Source organism: Elgaria multicarinata, chromosome 9 (assembly GCF_023053635.1).
Source record: "Elgaria multicarinata webbii isolate HBS135686 ecotype San Diego chromosome 9, rElgMul1.1.pri, whole genome shotgun sequence".
NCBI classification, from domain to species: domain Eukaryota; kingdom Metazoa; phylum Chordata; class Lepidosauria; order Squamata; family Anguidae; genus Elgaria; species Elgaria multicarinata.
Window position 1 is genome coordinate 84,030,028 of NC_086179.1, and position 15,378 is coordinate 84,045,405.

The window sequence follows — 15,378 nt, forward strand, 5'->3', positions numbered from 1 at the left end:
TATGTGCAGGGAATTCCCTTCTCACCTCTGTCCTAACCAGTGTCTATGAAGAGGATGGAATGCAGACAAGACTAAGGTCAGATCACTCTCTCTCAGCAGTGACATACAGGGGAAGAAAGTGTGTAACATCAACAAAAATCACTGTATAAAGAGAGGGCCGTGGAATAACCATTTACGGAAGGGATAGGAAAATAGAAATCCACAAACCCCTTTTTCAAGGGGCTACAGTTTATCTCAGGGAGTCTGGTTTCCAAGATTAATAGCTGTTCATCCATCAGCCATGTTCTGCATAACAGAGTTTATAGAGAACCATTCTTTATAGGTTTCCTACAATTATGGAACTATATTAGTCTGGAGAGTCTCCAAAGCATAAGCATCATTCATTATATAGACCATTTTTAAACCGCCCAGAGAGCTTCAGCTATTGGGCGGTATAGAATTGAAATAAATAAATAAATAAATAAATAAATAAATATCTGGAAGTGAGTGAGTTTACTACAACTGTTTTGTGGGTGTGTATGTAGGTTTTATACTGTTTTACTCCGTGTTGCCTATCCAAAATTGTCAGAGTTGGACAAATGTAAAAGAAAAGAAATGTAGATATGAAATTTGTGTTAGGGCATGGCTAGACGAGGGGGGTGGAGGTGGATGATCTCACGATGTGATGATTGTGAGATCCTTCCCCTCAGTCTACATGTGGCGCGTGACATCCCTACTCAGGCACTGATTACAATGTCTGAGCCAAACATGCAAACGGGGCTTGAGACACAGTGACATTATTAGAATATGTGCATTGAAAGCATGCAACAACCCTGGGGCTCAGCAACTGTTAGGGCCTGACAGAAGGTACCTTAACAAATCTGACCAGTTATTTCCCTCTGGAACAGATTCATAAAGCACTGGAAAGTGTCATCATTTCTTTGTCCTTTTAAAGACTTACTTCTTCTTCTTCTTCTTTTAAAAAGGAAAATAAAGGAAAGGAAATATTCCAACTTTGAAGAAATTAGAAACCTATGCATAACTCTCTCCTTTTTTGATGAATGGTATATCTGATAAAAAAAAATGATGACATTCCTTTTATTTATTTATTTATTTATTTTTATTTAAAAATATTTATATCCCGCCCTGTATCACTAAGATCTCAGGGTGGCGTTCCTATGTTTGTAATGTTTCTTTGTTTTGTTTTTTTGTGATTTTTTTTTGTTCTGTTAAATTCACAATACAAAAGAGAAAAGACCAAAAAATGAAGACATTTAAAAAAAATAGATTGGATAAATACAGATTACTCATCTGTATCATTTTATGCACTTAAAATTGCTATTTTTTTATTGATCTGGACAAATAAATTAAGAGCACAATCCCCAGGAATGTTTAGACAGAGAAATGTCCTACAATTCCCAGCATCCCCCTGCCAGCATGCTGGGAGTTGTAGTACATTTGTAGGGCTTTTTAAAAAAACTTAACATGCACAGGATTGCACCCTAAAGACCCTCTTCTCCTAGACATTGGAATCAATCAACTTGAGAAAAATAATGATAAACATGAAGTGAATGACAAACATAATTTCAAAAAAAAAAGGCAACAATTGCTTATTACTCATTCAACATCGAGTTATAAAATAAATACAAATAAAATTTCAATAATAAATGTCTTACATGCAATGGGATGGTATTAGTTGGATCAAACCCAGGCAGCATGCATGAGGGCGCTGCTGTGGCAAAAGCAGCATTGCAGTCCATGTCCCATTCCAGTAAACAAAGCAAAGATACAAAAGAAAATAAAATGATAAAGAAGCCATAATATAATATCAATAGGTTGGATTCTGTACTTTTCTGCTTAGAATAGACCCATGGAAATCAATAGTACCATACTTAAGTTAGTTGTGACTAACTGCGATCTCATTGATTTCAATGGATCTACTATAAGAGTGACTAAGGGTGCATTCCGGTACATTTTTAAACAGAGAAAAGTCCCCCAGCCGTTATGGTTGGCTGGGTACTGCTGAGAGCTGTAGAACTTTTTTCTGTCTAACCATGCTTAGGATTCCACCCGAAGTCTAGATCCAACCCAATAATTACAAAAATAAATAAATAAATACATTACAAAATGATGGTTTAGTCACAGTGAAGGAGTCTGAAACCTTAGGCAAACAATGAATAAATAATACATACATGAAAATTAATGTAGCATAAATGTCTAAGATCTTATTCTGGTCCTTAAAAGGCATTTCCATAAAAATGAAATGTCTTGCTAAGGCTTAAATCACAATCCACTGGGAAGTTCTCTTAATTCAAGCCCATTATATGTCATCTTTTAAGATAGATGTCATTGTGGTTTAAGCACTAAATAATGAAATAAAGTTTATTCTATTCAGACAGTCCTAGCCTAAAACCTTACGGCAGGAGTTTATTATTTTGTTCGTTTTCATGAAATGTTTGTTCTGTTTAAGCACTATAGAAATAAATCATGATCATAATTAGAGGAGATAAGGATGAAAAAACAATGGATTACCGTGATCTGAGATCAGGTCCCATTCATTCAGATGTGGCTTGTACAGGAGAACGTTCTGGTGAATTGTGTCTTTGGGCTCACATACAATACAATCCCTTCTTTCCTAATGGCCTCTTGACTTTCACCACCCAATTTGTCAAAACATGTTATGGCACAAGGGAGGTAAGGTTAAACTCTGCTTTCTACATTATTACTTACATTTTTGTTTATTTGATCTAGGTATGATAGATTTTGGTACGATTTCTGAGCTTTAATGATTATCAGGAATAATGTGGAAGGGCAAGTCAGGAATCTGACAAATAAATAATTCACCTGGTTACGTTTGATATCACTCAAGTAAATAACTTAAGACTCCTAACCATTCGTCCCAACAAAAACATAGGTGGGATGGAAGGAAGGCTTCAGTTGCCTGGCTTTAGACTCCATTAACTGTTCCCTTCCCATTTTACTGATATGCCTTTATAAAGCAGTCCAACATGATTTGCATTTCTACTCATCCAATTAGCTGCAGTCCTAAAACATGACTGTGTAAGGTTACGGTGCCATGCAAGAGGGCAACTAATAATTAAAGTACGCCACTAAAAGAAAAGCAGCCAAGCAAATTGAATGCAGGTTGTCTTCCAACATGGCTGTGATGAGGGTTGGAAGGGAATATTATTTTAGCTGGTCAGGTAAATACGAAGGACAGAAGGAATGGCAAAACTAGTGCGGCAAAAGAAAAACGGAATTGTTGAACTTCATTGAGTGGGGTAGTAATCTGTGTAAACGCTGTGTGTGATATTGTGTTTGTGTGTACATGTAGCGTCTATCTTTTCAGACTGAATTTGGAAGCAAGCATCAGTGCCTGTTGGTTAAGAATTTTGCGGGCAAAAACAGTCCTGTTCAGCAGTGCATACTACAGCTTTCATGACACACACACTGCTTCAAACTAAACAACATGCACCATTTTCTGATTTGCACATGGAAAACTGTAAGCTACTAACATTTGAGACTCCACAAGAAGTCTGTCAGGTATTGGGCCTGTTCAGAAGATTATTAACCCTGCTGGTTAAGGTTTTTGGTTAAGCAGCAAGGTTTAAGGTGTCTTGTGGGATGAGTTTGCTAAACCCTGCTCACTCACTAACCACTGCCGGCTCTAACCATGGCTTAAAGTGTTGTGTGCAACAGCACAGCTTGTGGTTAGCGCTAACCCCAGAGAACCTCAGTTTTGCTAAGCACAGAGCCTGAAGTGTAATCTGAACAGGCCCAGTGTGTGGGGACATCAGGTTTACAACACAATAAACCTGGAATGAATATTCTCCCTCCCCAGATTTGAAACATCTTTGGCGGGGGGGAATTGAAAATTGTGGCTAAAGCACAAATGTAATCCTCCATTAATAGCAACATCTTCCATAAGCATCCACACTAATTTTGCAAGCTTCATGCTTTAGAAGCTGTTTGATACAGTGAACAGTCTAGTTAGGTTTTTCCCAGGAAGCTAAAGAGAAGCTCTCTAATGTCAGCTTCAGCTCTATGCATCTTTAAACACACTAACAGTCACCTCCATCCATAGTTACCTGGACATGGGGTCGCCTCTTTCTAGTTTTGGGTATGCCCACACCAATGCGCTAAAGCAACAAAACAGCATTGATTCAAATTTTCACACCATTATGACAGTCGTTCTAGGCCTACGATTATAATGTAAAAGTGGATTATACTCCTAGGGGCTCTTGACAAGGAGCATAACCCTTCTAATATACACTTCAATCCTAAACAAATGTACTCAGGAGAGAAAATACCACTGAAATGTATACAACTACAGCAAAGGCAGTTTCATAGTTGTATGTTCTTTGTCAGCAATGGTGGACAAGCAGTCGGAAAATGCAAACACAAGAAAGGAATGAAGTAAAATGAGACTCCTGCCGGTACATCTGCTTGAATTGTAATTAACTGGAAGCTTCTTGTGTTCTACTGAAATCTTTTCTTCAGATAATGAACTGTGAAGTACAAATCACACAGACCTAGTTCAGATGGTTACTGGGCAGCCTCTGGCTTAGAGCTATGGAGGAGCTACCTGTGCAATTGGGCAACCACATGTGAATTACCCCACATCCTATGCTATTTTAGGTGCGTGGTGGCAGGGAAAGAAAATCATTTAACTAGAGTGTTTAAAATAAGCATTTTTTTAAAGAACACATCTTGGGCCTTAGCTAGACCTAAGGTTTATCCTGGGATCGTCCCAGGGTCATCCCTGTTCATGTAAATGACACACAGGGGATCCCGGGAGCAGGCAGGGACAACCCCGGGATAAACCTTAGATCTAGCTAAGGCCTTGGTTCCCCAACCCAGATAGGAGCACTACCTGCATGGAAGGAAATTCCCATGCACATATTCCTAGCTAGATGGGGACCCACGTGTGCAGTTAGGTGTTGTGTGTGTGTGTTTTCCCTCTGGTCACCAAGATAAAAAAAACTCATCTACTTTCCAAGAGTTTTATCTCAGATTGTCATGAAAGTACATGTGTGAAGATGGCACTGATTACACGTGCATTGCTGCAAGGCCCCGTGGAATTTTTTTGATGGGTTTGACTTCGCCGCTAACACAGATGCAGCAACACCATGGCTTGGAAATCCCCCCTCCTCCATTTTATTTCTTCGTGCAGCACTGTATTGGTTTGTATTCCCATTTTAAAAATTCACACCCCTTCATCACAATCAACCAGAGCTTCATTGAAGAGGTCAACTTATTTTGTATGGATCTGTGTCTGCACTTATAAAATGACTGGTTTTTGTCATCAATCTGCTGAATACCAACCATGTTAACATTCCAAACTGGAGAATAACCTCAAAGAGAAACGGCACTCAATTCACCATATAACCAATCATTCTGAGTTAGACAACTTTGTATATCAAACCAGGTGATTATAAGCATTAGAGAGTCTAATCCACAAACCTGGATTAAGTACCAGAGTTTTGTAGACTACAGCCATTTCATGGACATAAACTACACTGCTTTCAGTAAGGCTTATCAATGGTTTTAGTATTAGGGCTTTATTCTCATTACATTTTAAGGAAACTAGTGTCACAAGACAATCTATACTAAATTGAGTCGAAGTACAAGTCAATGGGACTTGCTTTTCAGTAAGCATACCTTACTTTGAATCTAAGTAATCCAGAAGTTGTACTGCACTGTTTTACTAATTGTACATGTAGAATCAGTGGGGTCATTTAAAAAAAAATTATCAGAGTTCCAGCTGGGCACAAAAGGGAATTGTTGATTTGGGAACAAATGATAGCCCTATAAGGGCCTGTAAATCACAGGATCTTCATGTTGTACCAGTTTTGCGCAAGAGATTTTCAAAAAGAAAAGAATTCAGAAGTCACTCAGAAGAAAACAATCTTGAACAGCCTCACCTTTTCAAATGTAAACATGTAGGGCCTTGCTATTTACTGTTTTACTCTGTACAGCACCATGTACATTGATGGTGCTATATAAATAAATAAATATAATAATAATAATAATAATAATAATAATAATAATAATAATAATAATAATGTAACTACTTTGAATGTACAATCACATTTCTGGCAGAGAAGATAAAGATGTTGTAAGTTAGTATGTTAGATGACACTGGAGTTACTGACTAAAATCAAAATGGTAGGTCAAAGGAAGAAGAAGAGGATGATGGACAGCTTTCTTTGCAGTGTACCTTGGCTTAAGAAGGTAGTTCTTTCATCAGTCTGAACTGCATGCACCCCAATAATGACAAACACTCAGAACCATATTTAATATTCAGTTTGAATATTCTGTGAGAAACCAAAAAAGATATTATCACTTATGTACCCAACACAAAAGGGATGTTTCCTTTTCATTCTTTTTTTAAAAGAACTTTCTGAAAGAGCCACCACTCAATTTCAGAATGCCCTTTATTTTAGAAAATCCAAATACAATGAATGCTTCGATATCTTTGAAGGAAAATGTAATTCAGCAGACTATATTGGGGCTAGTATCTTCCACTCTTGAAAGAAACATCGTTAATACCTCAAACTATAGAATGGAGTCATTCCCCAACTATTACTGACTTCCTTTGATATAAGTAACCATATTTGCTGTACCGATGCTATGGCAGTAAGCTGTACCTCACCCATGTGAAGCTGGTTCTCTCCATGGAGACACTCTCAAGGAGGCTCAGGAGCACTATGCTGCATTAGCCCAGGTCTCTTTATTATTAAAAGTCTTGACACAGGACATAGCTGAAGTGGCTGTGCGTGTAATTCAGGTTCATTCCTCCCAATTCTACTCTCACTTGCCCTTTGAGGTCAGAATGCAGGGAAGTAGGCTGCTGTGTAATATTTCATAGTAATTGCAAAGAGGACAGCTGCTACACAGGCTAGAAGAGGCCAGCATGAGTAACTTCTCAAATAATTATTTACCAGGCTAGTATTCTTCTTCTAATAGTTGCGAAGTATTGCCAAACAGGACCAATATATTGCAAAATATTGCCACTTCATGATTAACTGCATGATGACAGCTGGCTGATGTTGCAGCCAAGGTCCTTTCACTTACCCAGAGCCACTACTTTTTATATTTGTGTTACAAAACTGTGCTGCCATCTTGCTCTCCCTGTGCAATGGACATGCAGAGAGCAGGACAAAGTTGCTCTGCTTGATAAATGCAGGATGCTATTTTAGTTACTTTGGCCGACCCAGCTGAAAAGTATTGCAGAGTTTCCCAACTGTGAGCCTCATTTATTGTTGACCTACAACTTCCATTTGACCCAGCATGGCCAATGGTCAAAATGATGGGCACTATAGCTCAGCAACATCTGGGGACCCAAGGTGGTGAACTACTGATTAAGAGATCTGGCTGCAGGTACTATGGAAATAATTAAACTTACACTTAATCTTAAAGAGTTGTATCCAATGTTAGCCCTAGTTAGAGTAGTCCCATTGAAGTGAATGGGAACTAAGTTTTGGATGTTGTCTATTTCTGTTTGTATTTTATGCTTTTTATGGTTTTAAATTTTGTATATTTCTTTTTAATGTTCACGCTTTTTGGCTTTTGTAAACCGCCCAGAGAGCTTCGGCTATGGGGCAACATATAAATGTAATTAATAAGAAGAAGAAGTTAGACTTGGTACAACCTAATTTAAGATTAGGTGTGTATCAATCTGGAAATTATACATATTTTCACTTAAGAAATGAATGCCAAGTAAAGATGTTTGGGATTTGGGTGCCTGCCCTTATTTTGTTTACAGCAAAGAAGGGGTCAGATTCAGTCATTGTCACTAGCACCAGGAAAGTAGCAGATGGATTTACATCAGCTTCAGATGTAATCTTACAGCACAGCAGGTCCAGCTATGGAATATAAGAGGTGCTGGGTGGCCTTGGTGATGGGACTTGAATGACAGGTATGATTGCTACCAACAAAAACAATTCAATCATCCTCAGAATACGCTTGCCGTGAGCTGCAGCAATAAACTGCAAGGCAGGTGCAATTAGAAAAAAAAATATTCATCATGTATCACTAATTCAATAATGGTCATTCATTAATGACGTGTCACTTGTGCAATTATTTTTCGTTCTTTAAAAAAGAAGAATTCACCACTAAGGAATTAACTTACATTTCACTGCAAATTTAATTATTCTATCCATTCAACTGAAACAATCACCAGCATTCGTATTCCCTCAAATACTAAACATGGGTGGTTTGGTTTCATGCCTATCAGATTGGAAGCAAACTGGGACCACCCAAAACTAAGTGATAGTTTCTGCATACTGAGGAACTTTAAGTTATGCAAAAGCATATTAGTTTTCCATGCCAGCCCAAGACATTCTGCTGTCTGGAGAAGAACCCAAATGGACTCTGTCCCCCACTCACTAGCTAGGATCCACACTATAGTTACTAGAGTCTACTATATATAAAGTCTGAGTGCACCATTCAGACACCAATTCCAGCCTTCTTATATTCCCCCAAGTCTCTCATGGTGCTGCCTAAAGCAGGTTGCTTTAACTTGCTGTATAATTAGGTTAAATAGGTTCAATTTTAAAAAAGAAAAACAAAGAAAAGTTAATGAAAAATAAGAAAGCAAAATGAAGGCATTATGTCAAATGGATGAGCTAGGAGGAAAATTTCAGGAGGGAGGGAAGGAAAATGGCATTTTTTTCCCTTCAGGAAACTTCTTTGCTCCTCTTCTCCAATTTTACCACAAAGTACTCAAGTTTGGGTCTGTCTGCCAGTCCGGAACTTGAGCATTTCAGTATTACATAGCCCAGCAGAGGAGGGTTTCAGGAGAGTGGGAAAGAAATATAAAGTGCCCCTTCCCCTCACAACCTGAAGCCTTCTTCCCCATATCATTGAAAACCTTGAACAACATTACAAAGCAGCTTTTCTAGGCTGGCTGGAGTCCTCAAATAAAAGATTCCTATCAGGGCTTGTAGATACATTGGGCCCATTCAGAAGACACCTTAAACCATGGCTTTAACCATGGTGGTTAAGCCAGAAAGCCAGGCCGTGTTTAGAAGACACCTTAAACCATAGCTTTAACCATGGTGAATAAGGCTTTTTGCTTTATTCACTGTGGTTAAAGCCATGGTTTAAAGTGTTTTCTGAACATGGCCTGGCTTTCTGGCTTAACCACTGTTGTTAAAGCCATGGTTTAAGGTGTCTTCTGAATGGGGCCACTGAAACATTTTATTGTGGGTCGCCACTTATTCTCTCTAACAGCAAACTTGGAAGCCTTGCGTCAACCAGTAGCAAAGTGAAAAGGGGTCACTTGCAGATACTTGAGGACTTAGCATGCATGTAGAAAAATATTAATTTGCAATTTAAAAAAAGAGAAGAAATAACATTCTCCCCACAGTCCACCTTTGTATGGATAGCCTTTCTGTAGGAACACAAAATTAGAAACCATTTTTTAAAAGCAAGAAAACAACAACAGCCTGACTGTCAAAAGTAAAATGTTGTGGAATTAGCAGTTGGGAAATGCTTATAGTGACAGTTGGTATGAAAATTGCTGCTAACTACTTAGAGCTGTTGAAGACTTTGTTTCGGCCTGCAATGCTCCATTCTCTCAAAGACCATTTTTGAGACTGTGAGGGAAATATAGCAGCAATGTTTTATAAGAGAAGGAGCAGTGCATAAGGAAGGCAGAAACAGTGTATAAAACATAAAAAAGGAGAGCGAACAAAATTATAAAAGGGAAGAAGATGAAAACATTGTGCCTCTAAAGAAATAAGAAAGGGAGAAATAATATCAAGATGCTGACATAAAACCGTAGATAAATTGCGCAAATTCAGGGGAAAGTTACAAAATAAATTGTAGAAACATGTGTCATGTGGCATAATATTACACAATGATGTGTCATATTAAAAACATTAATATGAGAGATATTAATGTGAATGCCAAAACAGAAATTCTGTGTGTGGGGGAAATATTGAAAAAATGCCTTTAGATAATTTAGAAAATGTATAGAATAAACTAAGTAGAAGAAAAAAATAATATCTCCTCAGAAACAGTATTTCAGTTCAGCTACCAGACACAAATAATAGTCCAGTAACCGTTCTGTATAAATGGAATTGTGGAAATAAAATTCATGCATGTTTCTCAAATAGATAAAGAAATATCGACCCAGTTCATAAAATTAAACAACCAAGAGTTAACAAACCAAAGGATTGTTTGTAAGTATGTGGGAGCAAACAGGCTTGCTGGCTCCCGACCACTCGCCTACTTCCACTCTGCGGCACCCAGAACTCTGGGTTGTTGAGAACAACCTTTTAGCTAAGATCAAGTGTAGAGTTTTCACCCATGGTTTGTTCTTAGGGTAAAACTCCAGGTTGTTTCTCTTTCAACAACCCAGTGTTCCAACTCTGCACGTCACAGCAAACAATGGAGGAATGGGGGGGACAGACGTGTCAACATGTTTCTTCACTCCCGACCTCTCACACACAACTCACAGTTAACACTACAAATGTTGGAGGAATACGTCCGGGGCAATGAAGCTCCCAGACTTCGGCAAGTTTTCCACAACTGCCCTGCATTGAGTCAGGTCAGCTCATGGATTTCTGGGTTTTTAAAAATTATTTGCGTAAAGCAATTTGCGCTGGTTGGGGGTCATAATTTGCACAATTTTTTTTAAAAAATGGTTGTAATATGTGCAAATCATGCTCAAAATGCAGCTGTGATTTGCACAGATTGTGACTGTAATTTGCATAATTTGCTCAAATGATGGCCAAAATTTGTGCAAATTGCTTTTTATGTCAAACAAACAAACAAACAAATCCTGGAACAAATCTCTAGCTTGGCTCGCAAAAGCTGAATCTGCCTGGCCTAAAAAGGGCCAGATCTCCAGGTAATGGACATACCAGGTTGATAACGCATGGGTTGTTTAATTGTCCAAATTGGGTGACTGACAAACCAAGATAAAAACTATCAACACAGAAGTTTCATACATTATATTGAAAAGAAGCAAGTGCAAGGATAAATATGCAAGAATTGAGCCAAAAGTTGTGAAAACATTTCCAGCAAAAATAGGCATTTCAGGATGAGTAAATGTAGTGTGAGGACAACCCACTTGCACATTTCATGGGGTAGAGAGAAGAGAAAATCTAGCACTTTTAAAGATCTTGGAATGATATAGTCAGGAAAAACCATCATTACAGGGGCATTATTTTGGGCAACTGACATAGCATTGTTCCAAAGATCACATTGAGCAAGAAATGGCAGCCAGCAGACTGCTCATGAAATTCTGGTGCTGCTTGCAGTGACAACAAACGATATTTGGAAAGAAAGAAATAGAGGGCAGGGTCACACAACCATGGAGGGAAAATAAGACGTGGGACTTTTCTACACCATCATTTTTGGAGGGGTCATCCCAGGATCATCCCTGTGTGTCCAAATGATCCCTCCATTTCCCCGGGATAACTGAGATCTCAGTTATTCCAGTCTTAAATGTGGTCCCAGGATGATCGTGAGAACCGTGGGCAGTGTGGGTGCCCATCCCAGCTTCTTCCCTCTTCCCCGCAAGTAGTGGGGGTCTTCAGAGGGAAGGAGCCGGGACATCGCACAGCCCATTTAGAGTGAGGGCGATGATCCCAGAAGCAGGTAAGTCCAGGATCGCCCCCTCTCCCTCCCTCTACACCCGTAGGTGTGGAAAGGGCCATGGTGAATCCTAGAACAAGCCATGGATTTCAGGGTGGTTTGTAAACCACTCCAGTTACCCACCCTCACTGGGTTTGGACATCACAACAATGATCCCCACTGAGGGTAATTATGCTAATTAGATGGCTCACAACTGGCATGAGCAGGGAGGAATAAACAAGCCATCGTAGCTTACTTTCCCTCCAAGATCATTCAAACTCACCATGGACTATTGTGTTGTCCGAACACAGCCAGAGAGAGAGACAGAAAGAAAGAGAGAGAAAGCCACTGCCCCCTTTCCCAGCAAGCCTCCCTGGTTCAGAAAATTACTAGATTTTCTTCTACTTCACTTCCCAAATGACTTAACGAATTCCCTGCCACCAAATGGAGTGGAAAAATCGGCAGCAGAAATTTCATCTCGGCTCTAAAAGATGCCATTAATAAAGTGGGTGAAATATTTTAAGTGGTCAAACAAAGCATAAAAAATGTTTTCATAACTAAAATTAGGCAGTAGAAAAGGGGGCCGGGGGGGGGGGAGAGGGTGTGGGGAGAACCCTTTACATTCACTTCAAGTTAAGACATCAGACATTAATACTAGTTCACAGCATTGTGAAATAAAGATGGGAGGGGGAATAAATTGGAAGAGGAAAAGGGAACATTTCTAATAGATACCGAATGGGAAAAAATGGAGTTGTGTCATCATGCAGACAGTAAAGACAGATAGCACTTTGAACAATAAACTGAGGGAAATTGAGGAAATTAAGGTTGTTTTTATCTGGGAAGCAGAAGTATAAAATGGGTGGGAAATGCCAAGAAATAAAGAAGAGAAGACATCCGAAGTGTGTATAGCTTCAGACTTTAGAAAAACAGAGCAGAACAGTAGAAAAAGAAATCATATCTATCTATATGCAAAAGAAAATAACAAACAAAAATGAGCTGTACAGATCTGGATAGAAATATGGAAAAGCAACAGTGTAATAAGTGTTTGCTGAGATGTAAATGGAATGCACAATATACTTTTACATATTTTAGAAAATGCAGAGTTCTGATGCAGAGCCCTGAACACCCAGTCACCTTCGATGCCATCAATTTGGCACACATATGTCAATATCGTTCAGCAAAACATTCCAGGAATGAGAAAAGTGGCACTCATTACAAAACACGCAGTCATTATAGAATAGTCACTGCCCCTTTAGAAGAGCATCCAAACTTTGGTTCCTGAAATTCTTCCACTACCCCTGGGCACGCAGGAGTTACAGCGGGGAAGCTTCCATTGGAATCAATGGAGGCTATATATATATATATATATATATATATATATATATATATATATTTAAAAAACGAAAACCACATGGGGTTGGGATAGAATTTTGGGAACCAAGGTTTAAACCTCTCTTCCCAGCATGTCGTGTTCCCAATGTGGATTGGACATCCACACACATATTCTATAGTAAAAGCAAAGAGAGGGATCAGCTTCATGCTACATTACTAAAACGACATGTAAAGTGACATTATGGCATTCGTCTCCAAAGGCATAGGTAGTCCTGATCTGATGATGCCAGTTTTCTTAAACTATCTCAATCTTTATCCTAAACCCAGTACTCAGAATAAATCCTTACTCTTCAGCTGCTGGAGTTTGGGAGGAGAAAATGGAAATGGAGTAAAGCATAGCAGTTCTTATTAAAGGAGGCAACTCCCAACTATTCTGTGATTGGCTGCCTGAAGCCGTGGGTTGACTTGTCATCACTTTATTTCCACCATGACTAGTGTTGAGTCTAATGTCCTCCTGCCACCTTCACTGGAGGCTCAGTCGCTTATGTCCCTGGGAGAGATGGCACGTGATGAGCAGTATTGTACAGAAAAAAGATGGCTACCCCAATGGGCACAAGTAGAAAGAAGTTGACTTATTAGGAAAACTGTATTCATGTGCCCCTGAAGTAGGTCTTTCCCAAAACATGTTTGCCATGTTACTGTATTGTTACATTTCATGCTCTTGGAATGATTCACAACCAAGGTTACTATGAACCCAGTCTGAACACTGTTGCTGTATTCTTTGTACACAAAAGACACACCTAGTCTAGTTCCCTTTTTTATTTTGACAAACTGAATCTGAAATAATTTACAAACCAGAAGATATTACATACCTTTGGTTGAAGATTTGGGTGAAGTAACACATAACCGTTGGGGTCAATTGCAAAATAATAGCCATTTGGACATAGCTGTGGATGAGAGAAGAAATGTAACTGTATTATGCTGCCCACTGAAGTGCCATTAAAAAAAAAAAAGAATGAATAGCCTTTCTCTGGTAATACTATACGGAAAATACACTAACCCAATCACAAACTGAAGTACCTGTTAAAGAACAATGCCTACATTGACCTAATGTAAAGAGGGGAAATGTTTTAAAATCTTGGTGTTTTTCCCCCACCATGGATTTCAATATAGGAAATATAGTTAAAGTAATCCAGGATATTAAGCAATTACATTTTGACCCAACATACATCATGTAAACATAAAGTCATGTGAAAGTTGAGTATAAGTTCACTTAAGTCATAATAAAAAGCTGTTTATATATCTAATGCACAGTGAAATAACGCTCACAGTACAGTGTGTTGGGGGGGCGGGGGGGAGATAATTTAACATCTTAGGTCTTCTGTTTTCAAAACTGTGGGCACACAGCCGTAATCTACAAGTCAGCTACAGCAGACTAGACAATTCATGGGAAATCCTAGATGTTAGCTTTGTGAGAAAGCAGCCATCTCCCCAAAGCACCGCTGGTGTGCGGGGAAAATAGGGGAAATGATAGGCTGAACCAAGGGCGGACAATCTTTTGACTTCTAGCCAAAGGAATACTAGATAGACTGGAAGAGAGGCTTCTACAGAATTCAACTTTTAGCAAAAGTTAAAAATAGGCAATATTGCAAAAGTACACAGGAAAAGAGACTTACTGTAAACCGTGGGGTCAGTTTTTTGATTTCTTCTAACGAAACATCAACACCCATTACTCCGAGTATCAACTGGTTCTGACAAAAGATTGTTTTAAAGTTAGTTTTCAGGTGGTTGGAGAGCCATATCAATTGTAACAATGGGTGAACTTTAACTTCCCTATTATGAATGAAAATAAACATTTAGGAAGAATTATACATATATACATATACCTTCTCCAAGGTTCCATACAAACAAGAGTGATACTATAGAGGTCAATGTACATCGCTTTTTATACAGACAATGTTTATTAAAATTTTGCAGTGTTGAAGCCTGGGACACATACTTACCACCTGTTTATCTAAATATTATGTGGCTAAGCAATGTATGTGCCCATATATTAACATAAGAAAGTTATGTGAAAGATTAGTAAGGAAATGAGAGTTACCCTCTATGTATATGCTTACTATTTCTTCCTACATTTTTCGTACATTTTTTCTTCTTTGTTTTGTTCTTGATGTGAAACTCTCATATCCTTTGTTAACAATGTATTTAACAACGATGTAGCAGCCATATTATATAAACTCTTTTAAACATATACACTCAGGTACATGTGAACCTTTAGGACCTTAGCTGACATTTATTACAGATGCTATTAAATAAATCCTAACTGCCAGAAAAATGTGAAAATTGGACACCTGTGCACCTCTCCCTCAAAATAGGGGACCCAAATGTACTCCAAATAGTTAAGATACAAAGGTATAACATTGGAAGCTGCATTATAGCAAATTAGACCATAAGTTCTTCTAGCTCAGTATTGACTGG

General features: G+C 38.6%; 1 protein-coding gene across 2 annotated transcripts in view; it reads right to left on the reverse strand.

The window, feature by feature from the left end:
- The window catches only part of CACNA2D1 (calcium voltage-gated channel auxiliary subunit alpha2delta 1), a 488,318-nt gene that overhangs the window by 54,296 nt on the left and 418,644 nt on the right, over positions 1–15,378 (reverse strand). Inside the window, exons 17-19 of one of the 2 annotated variants that reach the window (XM_063134221.1) lie at positions 14,577–14,651; positions 13,773–13,847; positions 4,068–4,118 (exon numbers count right to left, since the gene is read on the reverse strand). In XM_063134221.1, coding sequence (XP_062990291.1) covers positions 4,068–4,118; positions 13,773–13,847; positions 14,577–14,651 — 201 coding nt within the window. The remainder of the gene's footprint in view (positions 1–4,067; positions 4,119–13,772; positions 13,848–14,576; positions 14,652–15,378) is intronic. The other variant, XM_063134222.1, reaches the window with a different exon arrangement.